This window comes from Silene latifolia, chromosome 9, assembly GCF_048544455.1.
Source record: "Silene latifolia isolate original U9 population chromosome 9, ASM4854445v1, whole genome shotgun sequence".
NCBI lineage: Eukaryota > Viridiplantae > Streptophyta > Magnoliopsida > Caryophyllales > Caryophyllaceae > Silene > Silene latifolia.
Genome location: NC_133534.1, coordinates 7514104 through 7532192, shown reverse-complemented (window position 1 = coordinate 7532192; position 18089 = coordinate 7514104). Strand labels below are relative to the sequence as shown.

The window sequence follows — 18089 nt, the reverse complement described above, 5'->3', positions numbered from 1 at the left end:
TGTATTGCTAGTTTGCTACCATATATATATTTGATTAGTATCTCTTATATATTTGATTTTATTAATACAATACATTGTGAATTACGATTTTATCCTTACGATATTGGCGCAAAAACGAAAACTACTTTCTGATTTTTTATTTTTTTCTATTTTTTTATTAGGGTGTTACCGAGTTTCGGTAACACCCGGTGTCGCCATAGCACTCCCCTATGTGAATATGTCCCCTAAGTCTCAGTAACATAGACTACAACATGGCCCATTGCCCCATTGGGTATCGTCAGTTTCCACGACACCCTATTTTTTTTAGGCTATGCTATTTCCTACTCGCACTAGTTAAATCCAACACAAAATTTCCGACTTTACCCCTCTCATTTCATGCACAAAAAAAAATTAAACCTAACTCAAACCCCCGCCCCGACCACCCCCTTCCCCACCCCAGCTAACCGTGGTCAGGCGCGAATGACTGGCGACGAGCCGACGACCACCATAGCCGTGAAGTCGATAATGAACCGAACAACGCATCAAGTTAAAATTCGCAAACGCTTAAAAACACATAAGAAATCAAAATACAATAATTAAAATCAGAAAACCTAATCTAGTGCACAAAACAATCGAAGAAAATTGAGCAAAAGTGAATAAATAGGAGAACAGAGAAGAAACCTTGAGAAAAAAGCGTTGGATTTACGGCAGTGGAGAGTGTTAGTGTTACAGCAGTTAGTCGGAGACTCGGAGGCCATTGATGAGCTAAAACGAAGAAATGGGGAATCACGATGGTTGCCGATACGGTAAATTATACCATGCACCCAGGAGTATGGTGCATGATACTCCCTTTTCTTAATTTTTTTCTTATAATAAATAAATTATAAATTTAATAAATTAGAAAATAATAAAAAAATATATTATTATTCATAATTTTTATTCCTCTACAAATTGAGATCATATTTGATATATTTTGTTATTTGTTTTATTTTTCCTCACATATTCACATAACGTAATTGACATATTCATATCATATCACATAATTTTTTTTCCTTAAATTATTTTGTATTATGCGATTTTGGTATGAAATTAAATGTTCATGATTATTGTTCAATATATTTGAACAAATAAAGTCATATTCACTAAACTATAAATGTCATATTCACTCAAGTGAAAATGAATTTAATAGAACCATCGGATGAATATGACACCCCATAATAGATATTCATCAAACTACACTGTCATATTCACTAAACTGAAAGTGAATATGATAGTGTCCTATTGTGAATATCGCACTTTAAAGCACATATTCATTAAACAATATTGTCATATTTACTAAACTTAAAATGAATATAATAGTGTCATATCGTGAATGTAACCCTACGTAACACTTAAATTGAATATGACTGTGGTAACTTTTCTTAAAAGTGGAAGTTAATTTTTGTTTTAAAATTTTAAAAGAAAAAAAAAGTAAAAGAAGAAAAAAAGAAAAAAAAAAGGAGGTTGAGGATGAGTGGGGAGTGGGAGGTTAGGAGGGAGTATGTAGTATCCTACACATGGGTGTAGGATATAAGAATTGTGCCGATACGGAGCGATATGAAAAGTCAATTTTGATTATTTTTACTTTCCTTATATGGAACTCCAATAATCAAATAAAACTGCCCCTTATTTAGTGATTATGATACTGAAGTTGTGATACTAAAAGTTGTGGGCTATACTTAGAGGTGGTCACCGGGGCGGTTTTGGATCGGATCAAAACAAGTTGGGTCATATAGGGTTTGAGTTGTGTAGGGTAGAGCTGATCAAGTGCGGGCCGACCCGTTTGACCCAGCCCGTTCGGCCCGCTAAAATAGCGGGCTTGGACAAGAAAAATAAAAAATTAAACGGGTAATGGACAAGAAAACTAGGCCCGCTAAAATAAATGGACGGGCTTGGACTAAAAAAAATTGCCCATGGGCGCCCGCTATTATTAGTAACCTCATAAAAGTCCTCAAACCCTCAATCCTCAGACGTTCTCTGCTTATTTCATTTGCAATTTGTACACTCTAAATCAATTAGGTAGCGCAAATGAATACTTATGCCTTACGTTTATAAGTGGTAGATTGTCGATATTTACACTTGCCGTATAAAGATTCTCCGAGATTGGACATGCTAACGGGATTGTCGTATAAAGATAGTACCTTTCAAGTATTTACACGGGAGTGTATGTAACCGCTAACGGTGCCGCACAAATACCAAGGCAAAAATGAACTTTCGATGTTTGTAGTAGAACATTGCCAAACTTGTGTTTTTTCAAAAATCTAGTAAACTTATCTTTTGAAAATTAGTATACTTTTAAAGATAATTGTTAAGATTTAGGGGATGTAGCGATAATAAACTCGTGTTTTAATAAAACACTAATTTTTGTATTTTATTTTAGTCAGGCCCACGGGCCGGCCCGCTCTCTTGAAGTGGGCGGGTATGTACAGTGAAAAATGGCCCGCTTAGCGGGCTTGGGCTACTAAATACGGCCCGCCGGACACTTTTTTAGCAGTTAGGCTCGGCCCATGTCCGGCCTAAGCCCGCTTTTGACCAACTCTAGTGTAGGGTTGATGACAGATTTGGGTCGGTTACAGTTTCTGTCGAGTCATCTTTGGGTCGGGTCATAAGCTAAGTGGCAAGTTAGGTCGGGTCTGTATTGGGTACACATTTTATTCATCGCAGTACACATTTTATTCATCGCGTACACAGTTGACAATTATACCCCTAATATTTTTCATCCCATTTTCCCTCCCTAACTTCTCTCTAATATATTCTCTCTAATTTCACAACATTTTCCCCTAATTCCGTATCATCTTATTTCCCTCTCATGTCGTCGTTGTTGAGGGATGGTGGTTGCCTGTAGGAAGAGACTTTGCTGGCCATCAAGTCCGCCGGAGTGGGGTGGTTGGTGGGTCGGAGCCGGTGCGTACAGTGTACTACGTGAAACCACTGTGTACTATGTGAAAGTTGAAACCATTGTGTATAGTACGTACAATACATTGAAAAATTAAGAAAACAAAAAGCCAAACTACATGTCAATGGCGACATCCTACTACACGGCTACACCAATATCCCACCATCCAATAACAATTAATAGCAATTAGTTTGAGCATAAGCCCTAATTAAAAATTTACAAAATTATAAAGAAGTCAATTAGATTAATTGTAATAGATTAGTGGACTAATAAATATACGTTCTATAATTGAATAATTAATCATAATTGAATAATTGAAGGAGGTTGAACTGTTGAACGAAGGTAAGGATGGAAGCCATGGTACAGTAGAGAGAAAAATAGGGAATGAAGTTTGCTATTTTTTTTGTAAGGGTAGTAAGTGGAAAGTTTGGTGTAAAAAGTACTGCAATGAGTAAAATTTGTACTGCGAAAATAAATTACGTTGGTTTTTGATGGGTAATTTAATGTTTAAACAATGTGTAGGTGTACTATTTGTGGTTTTAAGTGAAAATTAAGATAAATGTTATGAACTATGATCAGTCTAGATCATGATGAATGATAGAGAATGATTAGAGAGATAAGAGAAGAGAAGGAAGTGAACGAATGAAAGAATTGAATGATGTATTCTGTTAAATTGATCATCTCAACTTATTACATGATATGTATATATATAGGTAGTTAGATAAGTCGGTTAGTCTAACAACCCTAACAACCTATAATACTAACAACCTATATTCCACATCCCCCCCTCAAGATGGAACATCTTGGTACAATTTAAGGCCTAATTTGGCAACAAAGAAATGATGCTCCTGTTTTCCAAGAGCTTTAGTCATCAAGTCTGCGATTCTTTGATCCACTCCTAACATGCTTTGAGTATATAAGAACCCTTCCAAATTTGCTTGTCACGGACAAAATGACATCTATGTTTAAGTGTTTGGTCCGTTCATGAAAGACGGATTCAATGCTATGTCTTTGTCTTTTTATTATCGCAATACAAAGGTATTGGCGCTTTGATTTCTACTCAAAATCTCGAGTAACCCCGCCAACCAAACCAATTCACTTTGGTTGTATAAGACATACTTCGATATTCTCGTCGCGAACTCTTGCTAACCGTCACTTGTTTCTTGGTTTTCCATGAAACCAGTGAGTCCCCTAGAAATATACAATAGCCACTCAACGACCTACAGCTTGATGCACAGGAGCCCCAATCAGCATCACTGTAAGCCTGTAAAGTAAGGGATGCAGTAGATGGATAAAAGAGTCCAGCATTAACTGTCCCTTTGAGATATTTTAGCAAATGCTGTGCTGCTTGATAGTGAGGTTCTCGTGGTTGACTTAGAAACTGGCTTAAATGCTGTACACTGTAAGCTATGTCAGGCCTAGTAAGACTGAGGTAGAGTAGCCTTCCTACAAGCCTTCTGTAGACTTCAGGATCAGATAGAAGCTCACCTTGATCAATAGCAAGCTTTAAACCCTTCTGCATAGGAAAGGATGCCACTTTACAATCCTCAAAGCCATCTTTAATGATGTCCAGAACATACTTCCTTTGGTTCAACATTATACCAGATTCATTTCTAGCAATCTCTAGTCCCAAAAAGAACCTCATTTCACCCAAATCCTTAATGGTGTACTTAGAATGCAAGGCTGTCTTCAAGGAATCCAAGGCTTCTAGATCATCTCCAGTGAGAAGAATGTCATCTACATACACTAATACCAATGCCAATTTGTTGGTCAGAGGATTTTGGAGAGTAAAAAGAGAATAATCCTGCTTAGATTGCACATAACCCTGTTGAACCAGAAATTTTGATAATTCCTGGTTCCATTGCCTTGATGCCTGCTTCAGGCCATACAAGGATCTTAGAAGCCTACAAACTTGTCCTTTTCTAGCCTTAGTATAGCCCATGGGAGGCTTCATGTAAATCTCTTCATCAAGATACCCGTGAAGAAAGGCATTATTAACATCCAATTGGAAAAGAGGCCATTTCCTTATAGCTGCAACTGCTAGTAAAGTTCTAACAGTAGTGAACTTAGCAACATGAGAGAATGTGTGCTTATAGTCCTTATCCTTTATCTGATTGAACCCTTTTGCTACAAGCCTAGCCTTGAACCTCTCCACAGTTCCATCTGCTCAATGTTTAATCTTGTATACCCACTTACTACCTGTAGCTTTCTTATCTTTAGGTAGATCAGTTAATACCCAAGTGTTATTCTGCTCAAGTGCCAATAATTCTTGGTCCATGGCAGCTATCCATCTTGAATCTTTACTAGCTTGACTATAGTAACTGGGCTCAATCTCTTGAATAACATTAGACAGTGAAGAAATGTAGCTTGGGTCAAAATTATCAAGCTGTTTAATCACAGCTGTATGCAAAGCTGTGGAGACAGATGGACAATGATATCCAGATAATCTGCTGGATGTCTTTCTTGTCCTGCTGGATCTCCTAACATCAAGAAGACCTGAAGAAGGGACAGACTGTACAAACATATCTCCACTGCTAGATGGTGGTTTACTAGATAAATTTTGAAGAGAACTTTGATGTGTAGTATTGCTAGCAGTCTGAGCATTAGGACTTACTATATTATGTGATAAAACAATTTCTGATTCCTTTAAAATGTCAAGATCAGAAAGAAAATCAGTAGAAAAATGCTGAACATTTTCAGTCTTGAAAGGAAAATAATGTTCATAAAACACAACATCCCTATTGACAAAGATATCATGTGTCTCTAAATCATAGAGTTTGTAACCCTTTTGAGCAGGGGGATAACCAATAAAGAGACATTTTCTGGCTTTGGGCATGAATTTATCTCTGACAGTAATAGGACTAGTAGCATAACATAAAGACCCAAAGACTCTTAATTCATCATAAACTGGTTTAGTATGAAATAATAGCTCATGAGGTGTCTGCCAATTTAAAACAGAAGATGGTAACTTGTTAATCAAATATGTAGCAGTCAATAAGCAGTCTCCCCAGAACTTAATAGGTAGCTGTGCATGAAACCTAAGAGCTCTAGCTGTTTCTAATAGGTGTCTATGCTTTCTTTTCACCCTCCCATTTTGTTGAGGTCTGCCAACAATGCTCCTTTGATGAATAATACCTTTAGAAGCAAAGTAATCATGACACTGTGTTTGAAAGAACTCAGTTCCATTATCAGATCTTATGACTTTTATCTTTGCATTAAATTGTGTCTCTACTAGATTAACAAAGCTAATAATTAGACTAGGAACCTGTGTCTTTTGTTGAAGTAAGAAAGTCCAGGTACTCCTGGAGTAATCATCCAGAATAGTCAGGAAAGAATGAGCACCAGTCCTATCAGACTGTTTATATGGCCCCCATAAATCCATATGCACAAGATCAAAACACTTGGTAGCATGTGAAAGACTTCTATGAAAAGGCAAAGAATGATGCTTGGCCAGAATACAAGTTTCACAAAACATTTTATTAACTCTTTTCATCAGAATAGGATTTACATGCTTGAGTTTTTCTACAGATGAATGACCAAGCCTAGAATGAAAAAGATCTACATTTAGTTGCTGAACAGCATTAGATGTATTTAAGCTAGTCGTATTACATGCTTTGGTAGTAACAGAATGCCTAAGAATGTATAAATTTCCAGTTCTTTTACCAATTGCAACAGTAGTATTACTTGAAGGGTCCTGAAACAAACAATTGTCATCTGAGAATATAACAAGCAATTTAGATCTGGAAATTAACTTGCCAACAGATAAGAGATTAGGTTTGAAATCAGGAATAAGTAATACATCATACAGAACAATATGGTGAGTCAAATAAACTGTCCCAGTTTTATAAACTGGTTTCAATGTGCCATCAGGTAAAGCTACAAACAATGGTTGTGTCAAAGAGACAACATCATGTAAGATGGAAGCATCCAAGTCATATGGTCGGATGCTCGATGTCAATCACCCGTCTTTGTAAAAGTAAAAACCATAATTAACGAAAAGAACAGGAAGGAGAGATACCTGCAAAATGGCTAAAAGCCTGAGAGTTAGGTTCACCAGTATGAGAAGAAGGAGCTTTGTCAGACAATGCCTGAAGAACCTTAGTCATGACTGAGTTAACAATACCTTGCACAATATCAGGTGAAACTTGTGAAACCTGAGAATTTTGAGAAGCATGAGAAGCACCAGCAGTCTGTAAAGCAGCCTGATGATCTGGTAAAGACATGCCAGGTGTATTATAACCAAAAGATGTGGGATAAAAGAAACCCCCATTCTGAGAAATAGGACCACAGACAGGTGTGTATTCAGCATCCTGGTTATGGCAAGCTGCTGCATTATTTGCAGGTTTAGGAATGTCTTGTTTAACAGTGCCAACAGAATTAGCAGCTTTCTTGGCTTGCTTTGCTTTCCAAGCCTTGAATTTATAACAATGCTCGATAATGTGTCCCTTAATGTCACAAAACAAGCAAGTCTGAAGTTGAAAACAATCTTCAGTCTTATGATTTGATTTACCACACTGAGCACATGGAATAACAAACTGCCCAAGAGTATTAGCTTGACCAGAATTGTCCTTAGAACGCTTGCCCTTTGCATTATCTTCAGCAGATTTGTGATTACCAAATCTCTTCTTGGCAGCATAGGCAACAGTCTCAAGAACAGCAGAATTGTTATCATTAATGGATTTTTGCCTTTCAATCTTTTGCAAAATTCCTAAAGCACGGTCTATGGGAGGAAGGGGTTCCATAGACAATAAAGAGGATTGAACTTGTTCATAACCACCATGTAAACCCATCAACAGTTGAATCAACTTGGATTGGGTCTCCCTTTCTACCAACCGTTTGAACATATTACAGGTACATTGAGACATAATCCCGCCAGTGCATTGAGGCACAGGATCCATGTGGTCAATGTTTTCCCATAATCCCTTGATTTTGCCATAATAGTCCAACAAAGAGGCGTTTTCTTGTTTTATATTAGCAAGTTCTTTCTTTAACTCATACAATTCTAGCACATTTAGCTGACCAAAACGCTCAACTAATTCAGACCAAAGATGCTTAGATGACTGAGTATATTGAAAATTATCTTGCAAAGTCTTAATCATAGAATTCTTAATCCATCTAGAAACAAGTATATCACAACGAATCCAAGCATTATACCTTTTATCAGATTTGTCAGGAAGTTGGCATTCACCAGAAATAAAACCAATCTTGTTTTTGGAGAGAAGTGCCTGAATTATGTCTCATTTGCCATTGTGAAAATTAGAACCATCAAACAGAGTCTCGGACAGCTTCAACCCAGGCTGATCATTTGGTGATAGAAAAAATGGATCATCGAGAGGAGAGTATAGAGATTCTTGAACAGATGAAGAATTTTCAGGTTGTGACATGATTATGTATGTGAGATAAAAAATTCAAAGAATGTATTCAAAGATTTAACAATGAATATGTTTGTTGATTGTTGCGGAAGCGTTTGATTGGATCTTTTAAACCACTGATACCATATGAACTATGATCAGTCTAGATCATGATGAATGATAGAGAATGATTAGAGAGATAAGAGAAGAGAAGGAAGTGAACGAATGAAAGAATTGAATGATGTATTCTGTTAAATTGATCATCTCAACTTATTACATGATAGGTATATATATAGGTAGTTAGATAAGTCGGTTAGTCTAACAACCCTAACAACCTATAATACTAACAACCTATATTCCACAAATGTCAATTTCGCCCTATGTACACCATTATTAAGCTAGTTCATTATCGGGTCATCCATCAGGTTGAGTCAATAACGGGCTACGGGCCGGGTGAAAAACAAAAAAACTAAGGCTGCTTTCGATCATCGGGTTAGCCTCATGTCGGGTCGGGTAAGTTTCGGTTCACCTAATTTTCGAGTTCTATCAAACCGGATTTCGGACGAGTCGAGTCAGTTTTTGCCAACTCTAGCTAGTAGCTGCTCCCTTATTTGGTCAATTTTGTAGCTATTTGTCGTCCCTCACAAGTTGATCAAGAATACCATGAACACTTAGATCAACTAGAAAGAGGTTGTTCTAACTTAATTAGAGATTTCGTGTTCGAGCCCTGGAGATGCAGCAGTGTTAAAACTCATAAGTGAAGAGTTTTACTACCCTAACGGTCCTATCCGGCTCAAATCCGGATGGTTTACACACAACAACAACAAAAAAATACTCCCTCCAATTCTATATTTTCTTCCCATTGTTTGTGGGCACGGATATTAAGGAGGGGAATAAAATAAGAGTAAAAGAGTTGGTGAGTTTGGTGATATGAGAGAGTGATAAATAATTAGGAGTTAAATAAAAAATTGTGGAGCCAAACATTAAGAAAAGTAATAAAATATGAGTAAAAAAGATGGGTGGGTTTGGTGATATGAGAGAAGGATTAATAAAATAAGAATTAAAATTTCCAAAATAAAAAAGCGGAAAAAAACCTGAATAATCCGTTTTAGAAAATCAGTCCGTCTGGGTTGTGACGGTCACAAGTGACCTCTCACAACCCCTCCCACTTGCCCTTTTCACTTGTCCTTCCACTTGCAAGCTTGTCTCACGTCACAAGTTTGTGACAGATTTAGTCCGTCACAAATGAGAATTTGTGTTAGAAAATAAGGAAGGAAATATAGAATAGGAGGTAATATCAAGTCATTTGTCTAAAAAAAGGTAATATGAAGTCCAAAAAGTCAGTCAACTCTCTATCATTCCATTTACTTTTCAATCTTCAGTCAAAAACAAAGTCAACGTTCCTTAAACTTTCCAAGTTTTCTTTGTTCAACAGCGCGCTTAACGCACTAAAGCTAACACACAATCCCATATAATGTTCATGTTTATATACACCACCATAGTTTTTTTTTCATACCAAGTTATAAAAAATATGGCTCCTAATTTTTATAACTTGCAATATTTCACCATAAATTTGTTGGTCTTGTTTACTAAAATTTATTTGTCAGCTGGAAATAATGCATACTATACAATATGCAAAAATAATCCATTTTCTTGTGGAAATATTACAAATCTTGGATACCCATATTGGGGAGGAAACAGGCCGCAATTCTGCGGCCATCGGAATTTCGGCCTTAGCTGTCAAAACGGGCCAACAGTTGGCCCGTTTATCTATCAAATGGGTAAAACAAATGGGGCGGAATCTCTTAGCGCGAGGATTGTTAGTATTAATACATCTTCGCATATTATGTCCTTGGTTCAAAACCCGTTTTGTTATAATATTACTCCTATTTCCTGTCAAAGTCTAATAAGAAACGAAACAATAACCAAATTGTCACAACCTTTCAAGTTCAGTCAACATTAGTTTGTTCTTAAGTTGTGCTTCAGTCGCAAATTACAGCGGTAGTTTGAAGTTTATCACATGTAACGGTGTAAATACTACTGTGGATTCAGCATATTACTTTGATAAACCAGAAGATGTGGGTAACATAAGTAAGTTGTGCTCTACGAAGCGGGTTTTTCCGGTGCTCAAGTCAGAGTTGGATGATCTTAACATGGGAAATGTGAGTCTATCTAGGGTGTTGAATAAGGGATTTGAGGTTGAATACACGGTGGACTTCGATACCTGCTCAGCGTGTCAGAATTCCGGAGGTGTATGTGGATCATCGGACGATAACAAAATGAGATTTACTTGCTATTGCCCAGATGGGACACATACTGCAGTATGTCCTAAACCAGGTGCACTGATTTACCAATTCAGATGATGATTCTTGTTAGTCGTCTTCAATTCATTTAGAAATTCCGTAATTGTTGACGTTTGTATTTACTCTAATGTTTTTCTTTTGCAGGGATGAAGACATTGAAATATGTCCGATCAGGTAACGACTACAAAAGTTATTAGAATTTTTTTCCAAAATAGGTCCACGTAGGATCGGATTTATCGAACCTAGGCTGAGGAGGCAAATCGCCAGCCCGCTTGGCGATTTGTTTCGTTGTATAATCCAAAAATCGCCAGTTCGGGTGGCGACTTCAGTCTTGATCGCCAGTTCGGGTGGCGACTTGCTCTAAAAGGCAAACATCAGGTTTGGTTGTCTATTAGGTGAAACTTTGGGTATAGTTGCTGACCGACTTGGCAATTAGGATCCGATCCTAGCTTCGGTGATGACGTGGACCCATTTTGGGTAATAAATTTGAAAGTCGACCCATTTTGATAATTGATTTGTGAAAAATTCCCGCTTTGGAAAAAAACTCAGGTAATGACAACAAAAGTTATTCTTCTGTTAATAATTAAATTCATTTGTTAACAATAATATGATGTTCGATTCTTCAATAGGAATTTCCATTGTTCTTGTCGAACCAGCTTACCCTGCCATCGGCACAACATTACTCCTCTAATGTGCTATTTTTTTTTTGCAGGGAAGAAGAAATTGAAATATGTTGAATTCGGTAACTACAAAAATTATTCTTCTGTTAATAGGCAAATTCAATTTTCATATTAAACCATGTAATTAAAGACGTCTTAGAGATTCACTGACATATGATGTTCGATTCATTCTTAGGGATTGGAGGAGGTATATTCGTCTTTGTAGCAATCCTTGCCATCTGGTATCGCAAGTGCCTGAAATTTGATAATGATAAGGCACGTAGTCTGTCCCTTGATAGCTCCGAATCAGAGCTTGGAAAGGACGGTCTATACTTCGGAGTTCCACTTTTCTCCTACAAAGAACTTGAACAGACCACCAACAGTTTTGATCATACCAGAGAACTTGGTGGCGGCAACTAAATAATTGCATGAGACGACTCAGGCAATCCTCATTTGCCTTAATTAATTTGTCCGATGGCTTTTTCATTCCGAGCCAATTTTCAACCAAACAATATTTTGTTATAGGCAAACTCAAAGATGGAAGAGAAGTAGCAGTAAAGCGTCTGTACGAGAGGAGCTTCAAAAGAGTAGAACAGTTCATGAATGAAGTTCAGATACTTACCTGTCTGAGACACCACAACCTCGTATCTCTCTACGGATGCACGTCTTGCCACAGTCGGGGAACTCCTCCTTGTGTACGAGTACGTCTCCAATGGAACAGTTGCTGATCACTTGTATGGTCAGAAGGTGAATTCTGGCCCACTCACATGGGATACCCGTCTAAAAATTGCTGTAGAAACCGCTAGTGCCTTGTCATACCTTCATGCCTCAGATATCATTCACCGCGATGTCAAAACAAATAACATCCTTTTAGACAAAAACTTTAATGTCAAGGTGGCTGATTTCGGGTTATCTAGACTCTTCCCTAATGACGTAACCCACGTTTCAACAGCCCCACAGGGGACTCCGGGGTACTTAGATCCTGAGTATCACCAATGCTATCAGCTGACAGACAAGAGCGATGTCTACAGTTTCGGGGTGGTTTTAGTCGAGCTCATCTCCTCACTTCGTGCAGTAGATATGGACAGACACAACTACGAGATCAACCTGTCAAATTACGCAATGAACAGGATACAAAGGTGTGCATTTGCCGATCTGATTGATCCACAACTAGGGTATGAGTCCGACTTTAAGGTCAGGAGAATGACAACTTCAGTAGCTGAGCTAGCATTCCAGTGCCTGCAGCATTACAAAGACTTCAGGCCGTCAATGGACGAAGTTTTGGAAGTTTTGACGATGATTCAGAATTTTGATTACGAAGCATTGCAGATTGAGGAGATGGAAAAGAAAGATTTAGTACAAATCACAAACTTGTTGTCACCTCCAGTAACAGAGGATTGTGAGGTTAAACTGTTGAGTAATCATCAATTAAACCGACAATCGCCGACTTCAGTAATGAATATAGTGAGTAGCTCTACCATATCGGAGAACACCAGTAGTTAAGGCTGCTTAATTTTTAGGATAAGCAGAGTTAATACATTAATACTCAATGTGGTCAAAGTGTGTATCGATGGAGATCGGCCATACACCCCAGTGTTCTTGAAGGATTCTTGATCAAAGTTGTGCCTGCAGACCCAGTAAAAGTAAATGAGATACCGTTTCTCACGAGACCTACTGAAATAAAAATTGCTCGTATATAGTAGTTCTGACAATTGATTGTGAATTACAAGAAAGAACATCAAATAAAAAAAGCAAGGTTAGGAATAATATTTTAGTTCTTTACTTATCTTAGGCATTGTGTTTAGAATAAAAAAATTCCTAACTTTGGCTTTCTTATTGAATGCTTTGTCGTATTATTCACAACCAATTCCCAAAACTACTATATATAGTTTGAATTCCAACATAAAATCGATTATAATAAGCATACATAATTCATAAGAATTAACAAAAAAATCACACTTATTTCTTAACAGTGTATTCATCTAATAACAATGTCAAATTTTAATCTATTTTCAACCCTTCAGTGTTGTGGCAAATCTCTCATATCACTACTTGCTGAGGCCAAATCCAAAGACAAAACACCCGAAACGCCTATTTATAACAGCAGTCGATTACGCCATTACCGGTTTAATCAAGGACTTGGAGCAAAACAAAGATGAGGGGTTTACTACAGAAGAGTGTTTTCGCAAAGTTGTAGAGAAAATTAAAACGACTCTTGAAGAGCTGATGAAATATGACGCGCAAAATGCATCCAATTATAGAGATCTCGCAACCAGCAGGCTTGGTAAGTTCGTATCCACTTTTAGTAAGACTCTCCCTACTTCAACTGCCACCCATACTACCAACAAAACCAACAAAACCACCACCACCAACAACAACAACAACAGTAATAATAACAATACTAGTGTTAATAACAACAACAATAATGATAATAATGTCCAACATACCAATATTGACCTTGAAAATTTATATTCAAGTCTACCCAATACTCAAAAAGTATTGTTAGAACTATTTGCTGTACTCCCACAGGGGACGGAAGTAAAAGAGAATGACTTGCGCCTTTGTTGGTTTTCGATAACTGAAAAAAATGTCGATTCGAAAGAACAAGAAAGTTAGATTTCGAAGAACACTTAGATAAATTGGTGGAAACGAAAATAATTGAACGAGTAGTGACAGGTGTAGGAAGTGTTAAAAAAAACAGTAAAAGGGAAGGTGTTAAGTACACCATGCCCAGTATAATTTGGTCCAACTGTCAAAAATATTGTGAGATATGTGATGAGAAGTTTAAGATTACCGATAATGGTATAGTCGCAAACACGGATGCTTCTAATCTCACCACCAAGAGACTCAACTCGTTGTTGTCAAAAATAATAGACTCCTACGTTAGAATGCTTCAACTGGGTAGCTGGAATAATGATCCCACAAAGTACATTGTCGTCGAAGATGTGGAAGCCCTGGCTAAGGCTTTTAACAAAATATCTTCTATCAGGTTTTTAAGCCTTCAAGGGGTATCGGGGTTAGTAGAGCCGCCTTCTTTAGCTACCATGGCGGAAAGCCTCAAGGTCTTGAACCTTAAAGGTTGCCACAACTTAGAATCTCTTCCACCGCAGTTTAACAAAATGCTTAAGTGGGAACTTGGATATCTTGACATATCCGAGTGTTACCTACTTGATCACCTTCCAGATGCACTGAGTGGCTGTATTAAGCTTAGAGTGCTTAAGGGATTTGTACTTCCCAAAGAGCAGACGCCTGACCAACCCTTCATTTCTACCCCATCACAATTTCAACATCTTTGGAAACTAACATTACGAACAAAGCGCTTGAATTTTCCTACAAAATTCGATCTTGCAACTCTTTGTGAGTTAGGAAGTCTTACCCACTTGAAAATAACATGGGTCGGGGCGTGTTCTGGTGATGATAATCAAGATGGTCAATTTGAGGATGATTCCAAATTTCCACCCAAACTTACAAAATTTGAGATGGAGGCCGCCTCCGACAGCACGTCACAAAAGATTCTAAATCTAATTGCTCGACCAAAGGAGGCTACGGCAAATGTACCTGACAGTGACACAAAGCCGCCCGTGTCGCTCAATAAATTGTACATCAAAGGGGGTAATCTTTCAAAGCTCGACCAGAATGTCGATTGTAAGATATTACGCCTTCAATATTTACCTAATATGCAGCACAGTTGCTATGATATGATGCGTACATTTCCGACATTGCATCGGTTGGAGATGAGTAAAGATGTAATGTACTCCATGTTGCGCCAGTCCTTCCAGAAAGCTACTGGAACTACTGATGAAAATTCGGGTTGGGAACCGTCCTTTACTCGTCATGCTGTTCCATCTTCCACTTCCTAGATTGATTCACATGCTGGATGCTTCAACCTGCACACATATGGGTGCGCGCGCTTATTGGAAATATTTGTAAATATATATACTGTAATTGTTAATCTTGTGTGTTGGGTTCCTTATGTTGATGATAACATGCCCATTTGATTTGTGTACTCTTAGTTTACCTTTTCAGGATTAATGATGCAATCAAGCTTGGATTAAGAAATGTTGAAGTTGTTATTAATCCCATTGTAATTAGTCGTGTGTCATCTAATGTACAAGTGAGAAAGTTAAGTATAGCAGAGTAATAGAAACAGTCCAGATGACTGTTGCTTCAACAAGCAAACAGCTGAGTGGACTAGGCCACAACTCGTAAAACTTGAAGCTTCCTTTTTCTCTCAAATGCTTTCACGTGATTATCTTTTTTCAAAGAGAAATTCAGATTTTTATTTAAGGAGGTAGTATCCAATAAAGAATGGTTTGAATTATTCAAAATATTTCCTCTTTATGCAAATTCTATCCCTTGGTTTTTAAGAAAACAAAAGTTGCTTTTTGCCATTTTTGTGATTACTTGTCACCTTGTGACTTGTCTCACATCCTTTGTTTTCAGATTTTGCATGAGCATTTAAGGTTACCTTTCAAACCTTCTTTCTCTATTCTCACCTTTGCAAAAGACTCCTCTTTGGTGCAAGTGTTTGGGTGGCTACTATTGCTCCTCACATGCAAAGCCTTTGACCCTTCAAAGCCCTTCAAAACCCTAGCAATCCCTTCACTCACCTCCTCTATATAAACCGTGTCCCTCCTCCATAAATCCCCAAGACTTTTCTGATTTAATTCTTCCATATTTGCAAAGTGTTTTCAAAAGCTTAAAACCGTGTCTTTGCAAAATAGTTTATAAGTCTTCAAGTGTCTTTCAGTTTCTACAGTCGTGGCCACTGTTGCTTTTCTATACTAAACTCTCTTGCTTAAAAGTGTTGATCTTGTAAAAGTTGTCCACCTCTATTCTTTGTTAAGAATGTGTTAGTGGAAACTTGATCCTTTACATTTTAAGTGTGTTAGAAGAGTTTAGGACGGAGTAGTCTTTTACTCTTGACAACCGGAGTAGGTTGTGAGTTGGCAATCGGAGTAGATTGCGAGTTAGCTTGTCATAGAACGGAGTAGTTCTTGTACTAGCTTTGCAACCGGAGTAGGTTGGCGTCTTTTATTACAAGGGTCTTTTAGTTGTCGGAGTAGATCACTAAAGGAAAGTAATAAAAAGGTAGATTGGACGTAGGCACTTTAGTATTTGCCGAACCAATTCAAAAACTCGTGTTCTTTGCTTATCTCTTTAATTCCGCTGCTTTCTTACTTTACTTTGTTTGTTTTGTTTCGCTTAAACTTAGAAGTAACAGTTCATCATACTGTCGTATTTGGTCTGCAGTAATACTCCACAAACTGAGACAAATAGATACAGTCAGAACGATTGTTGCTTTCATACTTCAGCAAACATTCATTGTAACTTTGTTTGTTTTGTTTCGCTTAAACTTAGAAGTAACAGTTCATTATCCTGTCGTATTTGGTCTGCAGTAATACTCCACAAACTGAGACAAATAGATACAGTCAGAACGATTGTTGCTTTCATACTTCAGCAAACATTCATTGTGATACTTGTTCAATCTTTCAATATTATTCAAAGTATCTTCTAATCTCTTTTGTTCACTTAACTTACTTTAATCCAATAAAGTTGAAGTTAAAATTTTAAAAAGAGTACCTAATTCACCCCCTCCCCCTCTTAGGTACTTGAATCCATAAACTCAACAATTGGTATCAGAGCCTCGTGCTCTTGATAGAGGCTAATCCCCTTAGAGTTTGATTCGTGGGTAATGGATTCCGAGAAACACTCCAAGATCCCGGTCTTTACCGGTTCGAATTTTGGTTGGTGGAAACTCAAGATGGAACATTACATCAAAAGTATCGATTATCAATGTTGGAACATCATCCAAAATGGACCTCTTCTCATTGAGGAAACCGATATTCTTAACGGTTTCACCAAGACAAAAGAGGAAAGAAACTACGATGAGAACGACTTCAAGCTTGCCGAAAAGAATTCCAAAGCAATGTCGATTCTTCAACGTTGTGTTGGTGAGGGGGAAGTTAGTCGAATCTCCGGGTGTCCTACGGCAAAATCTATTTGGGATTCTCTTGTACTTGCATATGAAGGGACGTCCCAAGTAAGAAAACACCGTATTGACCTTCTCATGCAACAATATGAAATGTTTAGAATGTCAAAGGACGAGTCTTTAAATAGTTTCTCTTCACGTTTTTCTTGTATTATTAATGAGCTTCAAAGTCTAGGAAGGAATTTCGAGTCCGAGGACATCATTCGAAAAATCCTTCGTAGTCTAACTCCTAAATGGCAACCTAAAGTCACCGCCATAGAGGAAGCCAAAGACTTGTCAACCCTATCTCTTCATGAACTAATGGGATCACTAATGGCTCACGAGTTTAATCTCGATAAGCATTCTAGTGAGTCATCAAAGGGAAAGAGTCTCGCCCTCACATCTTCTCCAAGTGATGAAGAAGATGAGGAGGAAGACGAGTTTGCTATGTTCACAAGAAACTTAGCCGGGTTGGTCAATGGACAAGGTAACAAAAGGTTCACTAATAATTACTCAAAAAAACGCTTTCCTAAGAAACGACCTACCTCCACCGTGGGATGCTTTAAATGTGGTGATAAAACTCATCAAATTAAAGAATGTCCCAAGTGGGAAGAAATCAAATCTAAGAAAAGAAGAGAAAAGGTTAAAAAGGACTACAAACATAGAGTCATGAGTGCTATATGGGGAATGTCCGACTCCGAGGAAGATGAGGAACTCATCGAGGAGGAACTTGAGGCTAAAATGTGTCTTGCAAATCATGATAAAGAAAAAGTCTCAAAAACCTCAAAAATTGAACACTTAAGATGCCTCATGGCTAACCCCGACGATTCCGACTCCGATTCCGACAACGAGGTAAATCATCTAAAGGCCAAGGCTAGAACTTACTCCAAA

At 37.7% G+C, this 18089-nt stretch overlaps 1 protein-coding gene and 1 pseudogene across 1 annotated transcript; both read left to right on the top strand.

The window, feature by feature from the left end:
• The window catches only part of LOC141598952 (LEAF RUST 10 DISEASE-RESISTANCE LOCUS RECEPTOR-LIKE PROTEIN KINASE-like 1.2), a 46971-nt pseudogene extending 34164 nt beyond the window's left edge, over positions 1-12807 (top strand).
• A 1146-nt stretch (positions 12808-13953) lies between these two features.
• LOC141600543 (disease resistance RPP13-like protein 4) lies at positions 13954-15087 on the top strand. The gene has a single exon (XM_074420787.1). It carries the CDS (start codon positions 13954-13956, stop codon positions 15085-15087), a length of 1134 nt encoding a protein of 377 aa, XP_074276888.1.
• The last annotated feature ends 3002 nt before the right edge of the window (positions 15088-18089 follow it).

Coding starts and splice junctions, on each gene's coding strand:
- LOC141600543 (XM_074420787.1), top strand. CDS start 13,954: ATGCCCAGTATAATTTGGTCCAACTGTCAAAAATATTGTGAGATATGT.